This window comes from Micropterus salmoides, unplaced genomic scaffold (assembly GCF_014851395.1).
Source record: "Micropterus salmoides isolate LMB-PRFRI ecotype aquatic unplaced genomic scaffold, ASM1485139v1 Ms_hic_scaffold_9, whole genome shotgun sequence".
NCBI lineage: Eukaryota > Metazoa > Chordata > Actinopteri > Centrarchiformes > Centrarchidae > Micropterus > Micropterus salmoides.
The window spans coordinates 704182-721705 of record NW_024044681.1 but is presented as its reverse complement, the minus strand read 5'-3'; the positions used below and the strand labels follow the sequence as shown (position 1 = coordinate 721705).

General features: G+C 38.5%; 1 protein-coding gene across 1 annotated transcript; it reads left to right on the top strand.

The window, feature by feature from the left end:
* Nucleotides 1-456: 456 nt before the first annotated feature.
* On the top strand, nucleotides 457-11883 carry LOC119894959 (CD63 antigen-like). The gene is made up of 9 exons (XM_038707679.1): nucleotides 457-614; nucleotides 2975-3031; nucleotides 5530-5649; nucleotides 5780-5854; nucleotides 6833-6928; nucleotides 7359-7490; nucleotides 8470-8502; nucleotides 8595-8678; nucleotides 10345-11883. Exons 1-9 carry the CDS (start codon nucleotides 555-557, stop codon nucleotides 10435-10437), a joined length of 750 nt encoding a protein of 249 aa, XP_038563607.1. The 5' UTR covers nucleotides 457-554; the 3' UTR covers nucleotides 10438-11883.
* Nucleotides 11884-17524: the final 5641 nt, after the last annotated feature.

Genomic DNA, 17524 nt, shown 5'->3' with positions numbered 1-17524 from the left:
GGTGTCTTTTGTAAAGATTCCAAAGTAAACAAGTTAATAAGATAGGTGATGATAGGTCAAAGTCAAGTGCTGAACTAAAACCCTAAAAATCATTTTCAACAGGGTCATAGTTATCCATATTCAGGTATCGAAGATCTTGTCAAACGGCTCCACAGAGGTTAAATAACTGAGTTTCTCTACCAGGCATTTCCCCCAGTATCTCCAGTATCTTCAACCAAGTCCAGTTGCCCTTGACTTCAAACTTTTATGAATGATTTTCAATTAAAAAAAGTTTAATATCATTAATTTAGATACTTTAACAACTTCTGTTTACTTAATTCTATGAAGCACTGCTTGTGAAAGTTTTTTTTCTCACAGTTGCATCACAGTTGACTCCTGTGTGTAGATTCCAGTGTTTGGCTGCAGATCAGTTCTGTGTGACGTAGCTCTGCATTCAGGCTCACTCACATTCACTCTGTAGGCAGTTTATTACAGCACACACGGCCACAAATAATCACACACACCGTTACTGCTTCACTTCTTCATCTCTGAGAGCCAATCACTAAAAACTAAAGATGGGAAAAATTAACGGGTGCATCAAATGCCTCTTTATCTTCTTCAATGTGCTGTTTGCAGTAAGTAGAAACACTTTTCTTATTAATTCTGATTTTATTTATTTATGTAAATTTTTAGTACAGTTTAGGCAAGGCAAGGCTCACTCTCATTATCTTTTCAATCAATTACCTTCTCATTTCTCACAGTGTAAATATTTAATTAAAACCAATGGTAAAAAGAAAAGTCTTCAGTCTTAATTTAAAAGAACTGACAGTTTAGTTTAGTTTTGAAGTTAATTTTTGTCTATATTGTTTGGTTATTTTTCATTATTTCGGTTTGGAGTAATAGATAAAAAAGGTGAAAACTTGGAATCTACCAAAAAAATAGTAAAGAGCAAATTTTATAGTTCAGAAACAAAGAGGTGGATATGGTCTGGGTGGGAAAAAAAACTTTTTGTAAATGTTTGATTTGCAGATTTTACACAAAAGATACAGATTTGCTTAGATGAAAGAGAAAAACTACATACTTTTAAAACTTTGACAATAAATCAATGAAGTCTAAAATCTTAAAATAAGTACATATATCACTAAAAACATGTCATGGTGTTTGATGAAAATTTAACGTAATGTGATAAAACATCAAATAGGTATTAAGTTGTCAAGTTTCAGTCGTGCAGGTATAAATTGTTGTATTGTTCAGAAAACATTCACTTCCAGTAACAGTGAGAGAAAAAAAAAGTGTGAGTGGGAAATTCATGGTTCACATTTCAGACAGCCCACCAACCCCCTTTTCCATCTAAAGCCTCATTCCTTTCTGCTACACAGACGAGACGTGTTCTCAGTGCCAAGCGCTGATGAAAAAAACAAAAAGAGAGAAGCTATTTAAAGAGGGTGGAGTCTGAGGAGGCTGTTTACAGTTTGAGGGACATTTGAGATGTACTTTATGTTGCAGGGGGAAGAAAATGCAGAAAAGGCAATAAAGATGAAACAAATTACACATTTTGTGCAAGAGAATAAGACTAAATGAATAAAAACTAAATGACTTGAATTAAGCATGTTTCACATGTGTTTTTCCTTTTAGTGCCCCTCGTACCCCCCTTTCTCCACCCACACAAGGGTGTGAGAAGGGTTTGAGTTTCCAGCTTATTTATCTGGTGTATTTTTTTGGTTTATATGAATTAAAACAGAAATATTGTGTTTGATACAATTCTTTAATTAGATAATATGTATTAGGACATCTTACATATTTTGGTTGGATTCATTTAGATTAGATACTTGAATGTACTGCATAAAATATGGGCATGTGAAAACTGGAGTCTAAAAATGCTTCCAGGTTGAGATGTTTATAGGGAATGTGAGTGTTTGCAGCTGCCTTCAGTTGGTACGATGGAAGAACGTCTATGGTGCTCCGTCTCCCTCTAGTGTCTCGGTGCAGAAAGGACAGAAATTCTACCAGGAGAGAAGGAAGAACCCCAGCATGCACTTGTACAAATGTAGAGCCTGGATAAATAAATAGAAGTTACAGTTTCATGGCTTATGGTGGTTTTATGCACTCAAATTTCTAAGAGTTGAGACTATTTTCCAGTTCCAGTCTAGTTAGCAGAGCATTAGTAAGTGTGGTTGGATTTCTGCTGCCAAAAACTTTAACATTTACTAAAAAATGTTTCTGTAGTGTAATAAATTCACTTAAAACTCCTAACTGCCTCCTCCTGGAGGTGAATAGACCAACAGCTCCCTATTGCAATCCCATCTAAATCCCTCTTGTAACTTTACTCTGCCCACGTGTTTTAATTTTGCTCACATTAATGAAGCTAAAGACTTGAACTGCCATTTCACTGATCTTTAAAGCCACGATAAGATCAACATATGTATAATTGTATAACATTTTGTAACATTTTAATTGGTTAGAAATTGTATAAATCAATAAGTCTTGTCTTTCCTCTTGAATTTCCTCTAAAGTACCGTTTAAATCAGTGGTTCTCAAACTTTTTCCGCTGTGTCCCACTGTGGAAATAAATTAAAATACCGACTCATTAGCATCCTTCTCACAATGGCTCTACAACCCTCCTAGGAGACCCTTCCCCTTTAAGTTTTATTCAAGCTATTATCATGTATATTGTGTATCTGCCTGTTACAGCTATTTTAAAATATTTACACTGAGTGAAATATTCAAGTTGTGAATGTTTTAATGGCAAAAAATGGAAATATTCTAAAAACCTTCAAAACATAATTGTATACACATTTCCCACAAATTAAATTTGATTTACATGGTAATGTTAGAAACTTTGTTTGTTTGGAAATACAATTATATGTTTTTTTAAAGCTTTGCCTGCAGGGTTAATTTTTTATTCCATGTAGTAATATATCTAGTGTTTATGGTAATATGTTGTCCTTCTTTCTGTTTTTGTCACTTTAAACTAACCGACGGGATGTGTCAACAGATCATCGGATGTGGGCTGATCTATGGGGCGGTGAAGACCACCGCCTACAGCAGTCAGGTAAACAACAACAACAACAACAACAACAACCGTAGTAGTAAATCCACTTCATGTTCTACATTATTACATCAAAATGCAGAACACATAAAATCTTGACTATGTTAGGTTTTCCAATTAAATAAAAGTAACCTCAATGTATTATCATCATCATCTCTGAACAGACATGCACTCTAAACAAAATGCATGATGATTTAAGGCCAAATAATGTTTGCCAAATGAGCTAACCATTTAACCACGATCACAGTCGTGATTAAAAGAAGCCGGAGTTGAAAGGTTTATTCCAGTTTTTCACAACTTCTATTTAAATAGTTTCAAGTGTGGCCATGTTTTATATGAGTTATAGTAAGACTTAATTGCATAGCTGTAGCAGCAGTCACACAATCAGACAGATTGTAAACAGCACTTAGATTAGCCAATGTTTTTTGGTAAATGGTAAATTGGCAAAATTATTACTCAAACCGTGATCCCACCAAACCTCCGCAGTTTTATGTACCATGGTATTTATAATTACACTGACATTTCAAATGTGTTCACTTCCAGTGTTACCTCTAAACAAAGTGTTTTATATAATCTGAATGTAGAATGTTATAACTGATAAAAAAACAAACAAGTTATCCTTTATGCTTATTTGCGTTAAATATGTAGCAGCCAGTTAGCTTAGCATAAAAACTGGGGGAAAGGGGAAACAGCTGAACAGGCTATGTCTGTCTACCTGCACCTCTAAAGCTCACTAATTAACACGTTGTGCTGGAGTATTTCTTCGCCGAAACTCCTCTCACTATCAAACATTTTCCCGGGATAAGATCAAACTATGTCAATTTTTATGCGTTGGAAAGAACTATAAATAGTGTCGACAGAAGCTAAACCGGAAGTGGAGTTGTTTGTCTGCCAGGGGACCAAATCATTAATGTGCTCTGCCAGATGAATTCCCTCTTTATTCATCATCTTTGTTGTGTCAATGGTCGCTGCCAGACATGCATTTACAACTAACCATTACAGGATGTCTGTTTGCAGAACGAGCAGCAGATTTACTGTAATGTGACTCACAGGGTGAACCAGTCAGATTCACATGTGAACAATTAAGAATTTTAGAAGTGTCAGTTTGGGGAAATGCAGAGCGGTTTAAGGAACTGTTTGTGTTCATTACTCTAAAAACTTTTGATCATTGGTGATTCATATATTATGGCACAGTTTAAATAACCTTGTATAACCACAGCAGTATAAATACTATGTTCAGACTTGGTTAAGGCAGAAAGTTAGCATTCACAGAGAATTTGAGGCTTGAATTAAAAAAAAAAGCAGCTGGTTTGCCTTTGTGAAAATCAAGGCTGTTTTTTTTTTTTTGTTAATCATGACATCACATGTATAATCCTCTATACAGCACATCTGAAAATACATAATACTTCTTAGGAAAAGTTTATGTGAAGCTGAGGTGAAGGACTGGGAGTGTTTAAGGAGGCGGGCAGCTGCCAGGAAGACGCAGAGTCTTTCTCTTAATGCAGAACAGATGCAGCTCGGGGGAAGTTTTTCCATTCTCACAGTCGACCTTCTGTGAAACAGAAAAACAGGGTGGCTCTGAAAATGTTATCAGATCAGAAATACTGAGGGCAACAAAAGCACCTCTCTTCGTGTAATAAAGCATTTCAGATCATTGCTTTTAACTAATCAAATTTACTTGAACATTTTCCAAAACTCCATCATCGTGTTTAGATTTCATGCATTCCATCGTCCATTTTCAAGGATGGAGCATTTAAACTTGCTAATGGGCTGAAACTTGATACCCATTTGGTCTTTTACATAGCACCATGGGACCTTACTTTGGAAAAAACATGTACAGTAGTTAATGGCGAGAGACAACTAATTTTTGTTGCAGTTTGATGTAAAACTGTTGAAGGATTGACAACTGTAAAAATACATAATTAGAAACCCAAAAGTTGCATATGTGACATCGTAACTTTTTCTCGCTTGCATGTGTAGATGATGTGATAAAAGGACCGAGAGTCCTTGGATTAAACACATCAGGGGAGATATATTTCTGTGTGGAACATAGCTAAGTTATCTAGCTAACAGCAACCAAGCAATGAACGTTAGCTAGCTTTAACATGTCACCTGATCCGCAGACATCACTCTGCACATCACTAGAACCCACGAGCGCATCTTATCGGAATAATGCGCCTATTAAATAGCAGTGAAAGGAACTAAAAGTAACATCAAAAGTAGTGTAAAGCATTGCAATTCATATTCAGTAATATTGTAACATAACTAATTACTCTCAAATGACAGTAACTACTTATTGATGTATTACATTTTGAAATTAACTTGACCAACACAACAAGTGTTTTAAATTACAGCCCACTGAACGGTATTCCAACTGTATCTTTCAACATGGACCAGGTTTTTTCATGGGATTTATTGACAATAAGAAAAATGTAGAATAATGCCAGCCTGGTGTTTAATCAGTGTTTTTGTTGTGTCATTGTCTTGTCACGGCGGAGCAGTTTTCGGCCGTTGGGGGCCCGAATCTGGCATGGTCTTGGGTGTTTGCCATCGGTGTCCTCGGCATCTCCAGCCTGGGAATCTATGCAGGCTGCTCGGAGAATTACCTCGCCCTCAAAATAGTACGTAGCCCATGTCAAAAAGAGGAACTTGATCTGTTTAATATGTTAATGTTTGTTGTGCATTCAAGCTCCCTTAATCAACAACAGAAGAAATGTGTCATGATATCTTGGGATATTGTTTCATGTACAGTTTGCAGGCTTCATGGCGGTTGGAATGATCATCATGCTGATCTTTGGCATCGTTGTCGTTGTCATGAGGAACAAGGTCATCCATCTATATATCTGCAAATGTTTTTGATTCTGTATGTTACCATTACTGACACTAACGGTTTTCTTTTTCTGTTTGTCAATCTGTTTCTGGATCTATCATCTATCATGCTCTGTTATCTTGATGCTAATCAACCTGTCTACCTTCTAGCTTAAAGCGTTTATTGCGCTCTGTCTTGATGCTACATTTTACTTTTTATTAATGATGTCTCTGTATCTTGATGGTAATTCTAGCTGTGTCTGAAATCCCTCCCTTGTGTTTCTAAAGTCTTACTGTCTATAGCATGTACACTATTAATTGCTAAAATGTGTTGCTTTGACTTTCATCCATGTGAAAATTACAGTCCGACAACCTGCTAGTTATGGCGCATAAATGAAACCTCCCAATTTCCCATTCTCTACATAGTAAATAATTATAATAGCAAATAAATCTGACACAGCACGTCTACCATGATGCCAACATCTCAATATGTTGATGCTAATAGTTTGACTTTCTATCTTGTTGCTAAAATCCCGTCTCTCATGCTTCTCCAATTCTTTCCTCTGTTGAACTTGAGGCTGTTTCGCTGTATCTAAAGTTTATCTTTACATCTATTTTGATGCTAATTCTTCTTTCTCCATCTACCACGACACTATCTATCTCTTTTAGTATTAACACTCTTTTCTTTTTCTCTCCATCTTGACACCACCATTGCTGTATCTATCAGTGTACACGAGCTCTCTCGTTACTGTATTTTGATGCTACCATTATTTACTCCCTCTCATATAATTGTTACCTTTTCATGTATCCAAATTCACTACAAAAGTGAACAGTTTTTGATATAAGGAACCGTGAATAAGTGAACAAGGGGAGTTATTTCTGCTGTTCTCTTTTTTCTATCTCTATCTTGATTCTAGTGTTTTCAATTATTATCCCAATCCTTACATTTCCTCTCCGTCAATCTTGATGCGGACGTTGTTCTTTCTCTTCTTGTAGATGAAGGACGCCTTTCACAGCACCTCCTCTGAGGCGGTACAGCCCTACATGGCAGACAACGAACTGAGAGAGATGCTTGATGAGATCCAGCAATCTGTAATGTGTACTATTAACCCTTATGAGTGTAATCTAGCTAGACTGAACAATACTTTGTAGGCTCTTCTAGGATGGATGCTTAACAGTGGACTGAGGAAGTGTTTCACAGATAACCTTCAAATAATCACATTTTTACACAGTTTTGCATTGATAAATTAATTACAGTCACAATAACCAACGCTGTGTTGCTCACACTTTGGTTCAGCAATCCTTATTGTCTTCTTGAGGACATGCAGTGCCGTATGATTTAAGAAGAGAATTTAAGCAAGGTTATTTAAATATACTCATAAAAACATATGAAACTGAAAATAGCTCTTCCCAAATAGTCTCTACAGTTGAGCTAAATAAAACCTTGTGTTTTTGATGTCCTGCCATCTACTGCAGCAACAACGTAGGTTTCTCTTGAAACTCACACTCTCATGTGTTTCAGATCCATTGCTGTGGACTGGTGAGCGCCCAGGACTGGGGCAGTACCATCCCTCAATCCTGTGAGTGCCAGTCAAGTGGAGGAAATCAAACACATGGAGGATCTGTAGTTACTGGATGTAAATCCAGACCTCAGGTTAGTGTTGTAAAATCTATCTACACACAGAAATAAAGTCTGATCTTTTGGGAAAGCTGGTGCTCATGTGCAAAAGTCACTTGATGTACAAAAAATTGTGGACCTTGTGTATTCAACTATGTATGATTATATACATAAAAAACACTCGGCGGGTCCACATGGTATAATGTGAGGCATTGTAAACATCTGTGAGGGGGCAATTTCTTTTATGAAAACTGAAATTCACAGTATTGCTTTGAAAAATAGAGCCATCACTTTCAAAATTTAAATACAGAGAGACATAAAAAAGGAATAAGAGTTAATGAGCCTAAAGTTTTCTAAAGCTCTGCTTGTGGCCCCTAGAAACGGCAATGTTCATAGTATCCAGCGACATGAACATGCTGGACAGAACAATTTACTTTTATTAGTACCATACAGGTTTTGAAGTTACAGTAAAATACGGGAAGTATTAAGAGTTCAGGGTGCTTCTAAAAAACAGTGTGTACAATGTGTTGTCCACTTAAGTCGAAAAGTTTTTATGCCTGTTCCAAAGGGCCACACATCTGTAGAGTTTTTTCTGAAAAGGCATACTCTACATAGTGTAGAACACAGTTGTTCACACCAAAAACGAAAGGAAGCAACCGTGCAAAGATTGAAAAAAGAGAACTTGCGAGAGTTGAAGTTAAAATCTCAACCTCTTTTTCACCTCGGGCCAATTGCTGCGTTAAATAGGCGTGATTGTCAGAACGCAGCACCTCTTCCCAGTGCTGACGCCAGGAAAGGGATTCGAGACGCTACCCAACAATCCTACAAGCACTTTCCCATGAAGCATCCTGAGACCTTTAGTATGTTGTCTCTTTAAAAATCAATGTCCTCTTTCAATATTCCCATTCCCAGAACTTTTTATTTACTGGTATTTAAAAGAGGATAAGCAGTTGACTTGTTTTTCTTCTTATGATGAACATATTATACATTATATTGTACTCTTATTTCCTTTCAGGGAACCACAGGCCCGAGCCAGATCTATAAACAGGTATCCAATCACTCAGCCAAACAAAACACCTCATGTAATTTACCAGGTGATGTTACCTGATAACGCCCCTTTCTCCGTCTCTTCTTCTGCAGACTTGCAGTGACTTCATCTTTGTGTGGTTCAACATCATCTATCAGCTATTCATGGGCTTCTGTTTCACATTTGCTGTCACTGCAGTAAGCTCCGCTGTTACTCTCCTTTGTTGTTGTTTTGTCACGTTCTATGACTGCATTGTTTATTAAGATATTGTAAAGCTCCAGCAATCGTTCTAGATCCGCGATCACTATGGCAACATATGAACCTTCAGTGGAGGAAAAATAAACAGTCCTGTATTTGGTGATAGAGTTAGAAAGTGTGAGGAGGAATTTTCAGAGAATAAAAATTCATGATCATGATCAGGTGCAAGCCTGTGTAACTAAGCGCTTAAGAAGAAGTCAACAGAAGAAATTTCAGTAGGAACAACCCATTATGTTATTATGTTATGAAACTTTATTTAACTAATCATAGGAAAATTCAACTGAATTCTACAATGTCACATGCCAGAAAATACTAACTGTATAAAATTAGCACACAGGCAGTGAAGGGGAAAAGGGCTGTGGCTTACTGTGAGGCAGAGGAATCCAACAAAAGATCTGGCCACTCGTGACACTCCACATCAATAAAAACCTGTAATGAGTGCTAAACAGGTGCAGACAAACTCTCCAACAGGGATAACAAAATAACAACAAAAAAACCAAGCCGATCAATGAAAATGACAAAACCCAAAGTAAATATTGCTACCAATTTGAATAAAATACAAAATTACAGAGACAGATAATTGCGGGCAGCAGTAACACACACAAGTCTATTATTAAAAGCTTTAACAGCTGCGACAGCTCGGGAGCGGTCCAGCGGAGCTCAGCTAAATTATCAACAAGAGACCATCCTGTCAGGAGGAGCCGAACTCAACTGGAGACAAGAATAAAGCAGAGCCAAAACAACAGTTGCAATCCAGGGAATGGTGGCCGATGACTCGCCCAACAAAAATAAACTGAGAATATTGTGAAAAAGTTAATTTTTATTTAAGTCAAAAAGTTAAACTTTCTCAATATATTCTAAATTCATTACATACAAAGTTACAAATTTAAGTTTTTTGTTTTAATCTTGATTTCTGTGGCACTACTGAGGTGTTTTGAAAGCCCAGGTAGCTTTGATAGCGGCCTTCAGCTGTATTGTTGTGTCTGTCTTTCATTTTGTTCTTGACAATACCAAGTGAGCTGGCTGGCCAATCAAGTAACAGGAACAGTTACTAGTGCTAGCTTGTGCACCTTTTCCTCCCATACTTTAACCCTCCGGTCAACTTTCCATGAATATGCTTTGATACAGCACTCTGTGAGCAGCCAGTCCTTTCAGCAATGACCTTCTGTGGCTAATGCTCCTTGTAGAGGAGGTCAGTGAGTGTCATCTCGACATCTGTCAGGTTTCAGTTTTTGAACTGAACATTTTCACGATATTCTTGTTTTCTGAGATGCACCTGTGTATGTAGACAAGACATGCAAGAACACTGGCGCAGTGCCATACAGTGGGAGTAAAGGAAATGACCTCCGGCCACATAGCAGACATTTAGCTCCACTCAGAATGCTCAACAACACATTCATCTATTAAACCAACAATATGCAGGCAGTACATTGAAAAAAATACAACAGCTGTTGGCCTCCAGTCAGCCTACAGCTTTTGTACAAATTGTGGATTGGACAGATGTTTGTTTGAGTAATGTCTTTCACTTCTGGTTTGATTTCCAAGTGTGTGACAGCTGGGCTACTGTACCTGTATGTCTTTCTAACTGACTACCTGTCTTTCTAGCTGCTGGGCCTGCTGATCTCCATCCTGATGATCCATCAGGTCAAACGTTATGACAGAGCAGGAAGACCAACCATTGCCATGAAGGGATACTGAAGGGAACCCTCCACCCCTGACCTTTAACTTCTGCACTGTGACAGGAGAACCAATACATGATGTATTCTTTATTATGTTTTTTTTTTAATGACATTTCTGCTTTTTTTTTTTTAGAGAGTCAGGGAAAGGGACGATGTGGCATGCTGTAGGAGCAGATGTGTTGCCTCGCAGCCTTTTTTTCTTTCAGTTTTCTATTGTAGAAAATATAGCAAACATTTATTTTTTTTTATGAATCATTATCTCTCTTTGCGTATTTGATGGTATGCTACATAACATCTTTTCTACAACATTTCTCTGTTACATAAAACCACTAATGAAGCAGTCTTATGTAATGAAATACTGTAGAACAGAGTTTCTAAGCTCAGCCTTCACATCTGACTGCAGCTCTGTTAACCCGACGAGGTCATAACAATAAAAGGGATTTTAAAAAGCAACATTATAAAAGTTGGAACGCACCTGAAAACAGCTTAGTGAAGTTCATCGACTCATCTTTGGTGGTGATAGATGATAGATGCTTGTAGGGCTATATGGCGAAGTCGTGTAACTGGCAAACTAATTGCTAACACTCTAGACAGCCAGGAACATGCTAGTGCTAGTCTGTCACCATCACCATGCTAGCTAACTGCTTCACTAACAGTTTGTTGAAAATACACTCCTCTCTTTTAACTGTCTGCAAACCATCCCTCTTTTGTGGAGCAGTTTATACTCCAGTGGAGTTTGTTAAAATTAAAGTGGATGGTGTAGCACTGTCAAAAGAGTTAACTATTGATCAGCAGCACTTCAAAATGGTCATAAAGTTGGCCTTGATGGAAAATAAATGTGGGGATTTATTTTGTCCCCATTAGCAAATCTGCTGATCAGAGCCATTCCACTGTAATTAACTGATTTTGCTGCAAAATTTTGCTTTTTAATTGCGCTCAAACATTTAAAAATAAAAAGTAACATGGTTCTTTTTGGAAGGAATTACCAACCTAAAGAATCTGCTCAGGTTAAAAGCATGTCAGGAGAACACTTAAGCTGTTTTTATCTATCTGTGTTTATAAAAATTGACATTCAACTTTCCAAAGCTGTGTGTGTATGTAAAGCAAATCCTGATGTGCCACTCTCAAAATCAGTAAAATATAGTTTTTTTCCTGTAAAGACCTGTTAATATAAGGAAAATGGATATTCCAGCAACACTAGCAGCCCTTAGAACAAAAATTAGAGCATTTTCCTTATGAAAAAAACCCCATCTCATCTGTGACAGTACAATTACTCTTCACAGAGTTTCATTGAGGATGAAGCCATGTGAAAAACCAAACAGCTCAGGGTTACATGTTACGCCACACCACCGTTAAAAAAAGTGACATAAGTGGCAGACAAATCCGTGACACGTGACAGGAACTGTTTTATTGTGAAATCTGCAGTCATATCACTTCAAAATAAACTCTAGAAACTGAATTCCCACAAGGTCTCCCTCTCTTGTGTTCTAATGTGATACCTATTTCACCTTTGGTGGGGTTTGATCTGCCCATCACATAAAGGGCTGATCGAGGCCAATACAGAGGTTGAAAGGGAAGATGTAGGTTTTAAAGGGCTAATGCTGGTATAGAGGGATGATAGATGGGTTTTAAGGATTGATGGAAGGGTACGGGGTGACGTACGGAGGTCTTATAGAGAGAGATGAGGCTGACAGAGGAGGATCCAGAGGGCTGCTACAGGGGTACAGATGGCTTACGTTGGGTCAATGTGGAAGCGGGAGTGTAAAGGTAGGTTGGGTTATCATCAGCTGATAGACTTAAGCTAGCAAGTAGGACTGTGCAGTCTTTGCTGCTGCTAGCATGGCTGTACCAGTGCTAGTGGGTGCAGATGTGGGTTGTCTGGATGATTCAGAGAAAGCATCTTCAACCTGGATTCCACTGCTGGGTCCGCCAAACAGCCAGCCTACTTATCAATCAACACTCTGATCGTGGGAAATTCTTCTGCAGCTTGTTGTCACATTTTTGGAGAGGTTTTGAAAAAAGCTCAGCTTGTTCCATGTTTTTGGGGGAAAAATCTTGGAGAGATTGCCCCTAGCTAGTCCCTCTTGGGCTAATTCGAAAGCGGAAACTGGGTCTGCAAAAGATCTGAATGGCTCTAAAACAGAAAGCGATATAATAGAAAACTGGAGTCTCTGTTTGATCTTCTGTCCATGACAAATCAGTCTTTAAATTAGAATTTGTGTCAGATGATGATGAAACAAAATGTTAAAGATCACATTTCCTCTGCCCTTTTCAATAAGTGACCGAATCAAGCGAGAAAAATAACTGTAAATGAGAGTTCGCTGTAAAGGATCATTTTCAGTGGGCACCTCTTTCCAAGACTCCAAGTGTTGCAGTCAGGCAGATTAAATTAAAACAAAGATTTCTGTGTCCACAATTCAAAACAGTTGTTAGCAAGTGGTTAACAAAGCTAAAGAATCAGGCATACAAGAGATGAATGCAGAAGGGGCAACTTGTCAGGCAGCTGAGGGGAGAGTGGCTGGTGTGTGGAGCTGATTAGTGGGTTGTAAACAGGTGTACAGGTAGAAGTCAGGAGATGGCTGAAGACTAGTAATGCTGAGATTGCAGAGAAGGGAGTGCCAAGTTCTGAAATGACGCTGACCGTAAACGATAGAGCAAACTGTCAACAGGAGAGATAAGATCATGTTTTAGCCATTACATCAGAAAAATGGTTGGGTTAAAACAGCTTCAAGCACAAAGAAACAGGTTGGTTGACATTCAGAGGCACATTAATCTTCACACATCATCTTACAACAACTATTAGCTTAAAGTGGCACGAACACAGCAAAACAGTGCAAGAGGAGCTGATACTGTATGCTGTACCAGTTAACAGCAACATGGGATGGGCACTAAAGCAAGAAAAGCAACAAAAAAAAGGGACCACCAAGGCAGTGGCTCATTAGCTGCAAACAAAACAAAAACATAATGAACCCCATACAACGTCGGCTCACAGAAACTAAGCAAAAAGACAATAAATTCAAAACACTATATAGCATGTAGTCAGATTTCCCCAACTACCCTTGCGCACCCATGCTCAAGAAACCTTGCAAACACACATAGACAGCAACACTAGATGTAGCACTTACTCCCAAATGCAAACCTGTTCCTCAGAGGGTCCAGGGGAGACCCCTCCCTGACTCTGGGCTCTACTATGACAATATTTATTTATGCCCAACGAAAACGTCACAACAGTATTCTCCTGTCGCAAATCAGACAACAGCACGGACTCACGTACAGCCAAACTCAATTTCTGCAGTGGCACAATCACCATGCAAGATGCGGTGTGCCCTCATGGAACAGACAAAGCCTAAAATAGCCCCTTCGGATTGCCAACAGGTGCCTGTTATTACTGTTGACACACCGAATCAAAGGTTCAGCCAAACCAACTATCCTGCAACGTCCCTGAATCACAGTCCCCATGACCCAACAGCACCACAGTGCGCTGTGGAGAGACCAGCAATAACGCCCAGGACTCCCAGTCAGTCATATCTATGTAGAGTCAAAGAGGAGCAAGGTGTGTGGCTCTTTGTTTATTCTTCTGTACAGAATATTGTTGCAAAAATATGATCTATACATTTATGTGTTTGTATGCTTACTGATGATGCAGCCAGGTTTCAAAATCTGGGGGTTATGGGTGGAATACTCAGGTGTCTAAATACTTTTGGCCATTTAGCATACTAGTGCAGCTGGTTTATCACAGAATAAACCAGCAGCCATTAGATGGCAGCACACACAAGCGAACAGCCAAACTAAACAACACTGTCTGAATCACAGGGCTGCATGTGCTAAGGAACTTTACACACTATCTTTATGATCCAGGCACAGACGTTTATCTCCATAGCTTATACTGGTGTTAATGAACTGGGATGGAAAAAATCTAGTCGGAATGATGTGGCAGTAAGATGGTAACATCACAGTACATGTGAATTTCAGTAAAGCTGATCCCACACTGTCATTCTGTTGTGATGCAGCTCAGTATATCAATCCTGAATAGGTTGATCTCGGTGCAGCAGCACAGGAATCATGTTAGCGGATAGCGCATGTCTGTTTTCAGTCCCACTGCTGTCTTAAAGTTCATGTGAACTGAGCACATTTCTACTAAATCACTGCGGGTTCTTTTGTGGCAGGTAATCAAACACAACCAGATGGTTTCACTTAGTGACTGACTGCTTTTTTAAAATTTGAGAAAAGCACAGAGGCAACACGGAGCACAAGCAAGATTACATTCTCATACCTTTTCCTTGACAGATGATTGACACAGTACACTTTTACCTCTATCTTGGAATTGAAAGCCTGTTTTCAAATGCAGTCTTAAAGTAAACTAATCTGACATGGCACTTCAAAACAATTTATGTTCATTAATTAAGCTGCTCAGCCCCCAGGGGCCTGTTCCACGAAGCAGGATTTGAGCTTAGCGAGGTAACAACAGAGGTGGATCACTTATACCGGGGTAGATCGCCATGGTAACTTATAATGAACGGCTAACATGCTCTGGAGCAGGTTATGTTCCAGATAAGAGATCAACCATATGAAAACACCACCTACTGACCAATCAGCTTCCTTGGAAAATTACATTACCCTCAAGAAAAGTAACACCAACTCGTGAACTCAGCCTAAAGCACCAGCAACAGCTTTGATTCAGTCATTATTTAACCTAAATCTTGATGCCATTTAAACCCTAATCCAACAACCAGGCAGCTTTTAGTATATATGGTCCATATCTGTGGAACAGCCTCCCAGAGGAGCTGAAGATGCATCAAACTTTAAGTTCTTTTAAAATAAATACCCATCTTTTAAGTTTAGCATTTTCCTAACTCATTTACTGCTTTTTAAAAAATGAGTTAGGAAATGAGCAATCATTTTTGCTTTTCTTGATTTGAATATTTCTCTAAGTTCTTTTGTTTCTTGTTATTTTTATTTTTATTTATCTTTTCTTTTTTTTTACTTTTTTAAAATTCTATTTTATATTCAAATTTTTTAATATAGCTTGTCTTACCTAATTACTTTGCTATGCAGACTCTTATTACTGTTACACGGTGATGCTTAAACACAATGTCAAGCACCTTGTCTTGATATTTTGAATTATTTATATATAATATTATATATTTTGAAAGTAGGTACGCGACTATCTCCACTATCGCGGTTGCCATCTTGGTTCCGATAGACGCAACTCGGGATTTTCTCCGGCGACTTGCTTGGTGTTCCGAAAATATTCGCTCCTGTTGGCTTGTTTTTTGTGGAACTTCCGGGTTCTGATTGATTACACCACCAGAAGAACCATAGATACCTCCTCGTCGGTCACAAAATTGTCTCGTTTGTTGCTGAAAGTGAGTAAAAACGTTCTTTAAACTGTAATAGATATTTAGTTTAATTGCTAAACAACAAGTGAACAAAATTTCAATGACTTTCAATGACGACCTTGCCTGCAAAATCTGCTTCCATTGACTAAGAACGTAAGAAGCAGCCAGCAGAGTGTGCTTTAGCCGTGCCGTAGGGTCACACCTTTCGCTTTGACTTCAGTGGAAAACAGAGGACAAAAAATGACTACATTTGGATTTTAAATGACCAGTGTTGTGTGATTATTGAACCTATTAACATTGTATCATTTTAAAGGATATTTCAAGCACTTTCTATCTATGAACCATGAATGTAACCATTGAAAATTTTGCTCACATACTTACAAATAAAGTCTGATATAGTGATTGTGTGTATTTCAATCAATACGTTCTTTATGTAGATTATCCACCCAAATCAATCTGAGTAAAGACAAAATTGCATTTGTCTGCTCACGCTGTTGTTTTTTGTTGAGACGTCCGCCCTCATGCAATAAAAAGTTTAAAGATGATAAAACATAAAACGGCTCCAACTTGTCAGGATCACATTGGTTCAGAACAGATTTGATTCATATATTTTTCTTTTTCTGTGTCTTCTGTTTCATCTCTTTGGTTGCGTTGTCCGTCCTTTTCTTTCTATGGTCTCCTGATTCTTCTTGCTGCCATTTTCTTCTGAGCTGTCACTCAAATGTCAATGTGTGGAAAGTTGTGGAAAAGGGAACAAAAAGGAAACCTTTCAATTACTGAACAGAAGATTGTACAGTGGAGGAGAGGTTTCCTGCTCTTTTACAGTTTACCTGTTTTATCCCAGGATAAACAAACCTCCCATACAAAGCTGATGTTTTTCTTTAAAGGTGGTTGCCGACGGTTATGGAAAGGTCACAAACAAACACAAACATTCATTACTTGGGTTGGGTTCATTTAAAAATTTTACAATACCAGCCCCCAAACCATTACCCCTAAAGTAATACCAATACCAATGGAGTTCTTCATTCGATACCTTGCGTGAAATGCCACCTGTTGAAGCCATAATAGTTGATTTTGGCTTTGGCAATACTGTTATATTAACATTCATGCCAATAAAGGGAATTTGAATTAGGTAGGTAGTATAACCAGTTACATAGTGAAATTGAGTTTGTAAATGCCTTCTGCTACATAGCAGACAATATACATTAATACAGAAGCAATTATAAAAATAGTATACAGAAATAAACTATCATCAGTGGAGCAGTGCTGAGGATGAATTAGAGTTTAAGAGCCTGATAGCTTGGGGGGGAAAGCTGCTCTGCAGTCTGGTGGTGCGGAAGCAGAAACTCCTGTATCGCTTCCCAGAAGGCAGCAGGGTGATCAGGCTGTGGCTGGGTGGGTACTGTCCTTTAGTATCCTTTGGGCTCTGCGTAGGCACCTCACTGATATCACTGATGCTCAGGAGATGGGTACCAATGATCTTCTGAGCAGTTTTAATCACCCGCTGCAGAGCCCTCCGGTCCTGGGCCGTGCTCATCAAGTGCCAGTTAGTGATGTTCACAGTCAGGATGCTTTCTGTTGCTCCTCTGTAAAAGCTGACAAGAACTTGGCGTGGGAATTTGGCCTTCTTAAGCTTCCACAAGAAATAGGGTAGTTTTCTGAGCTTTCTTCACCAGCGTGGAGATGTGAGACGACCATATCAGGTTCTCTGTGATGCTGATTCTCAGGAACCTGAAACTGTTCACCTGCTCCACCGCAGCTCCACTG

Excerpts from the sequence above, each read along its gene's own strand:
- LOC119894959 (XM_038707679.1), top strand. The coding sequence starts at position 555 with ATGGGAAAAATTAACGGGTGCATCAAATGCCTCTTTATCTTCTTCAAT. Across the intron at positions 5,855-6,832 it reads TCGTTGTCATGAGGAACAAG|ATGAAGGACGCCTTTCACAG; the intron begins GTCATCCATCTA and ends CTCTTCTTGTAG. Across the intron at positions 7,491-8,469 it reads GATGTAAATCCAGACCTCAG|GGAACCACAGGCCCGAGCCA; the intron begins GTTAGTGTTGTA and ends ATTTCCTTTCAG.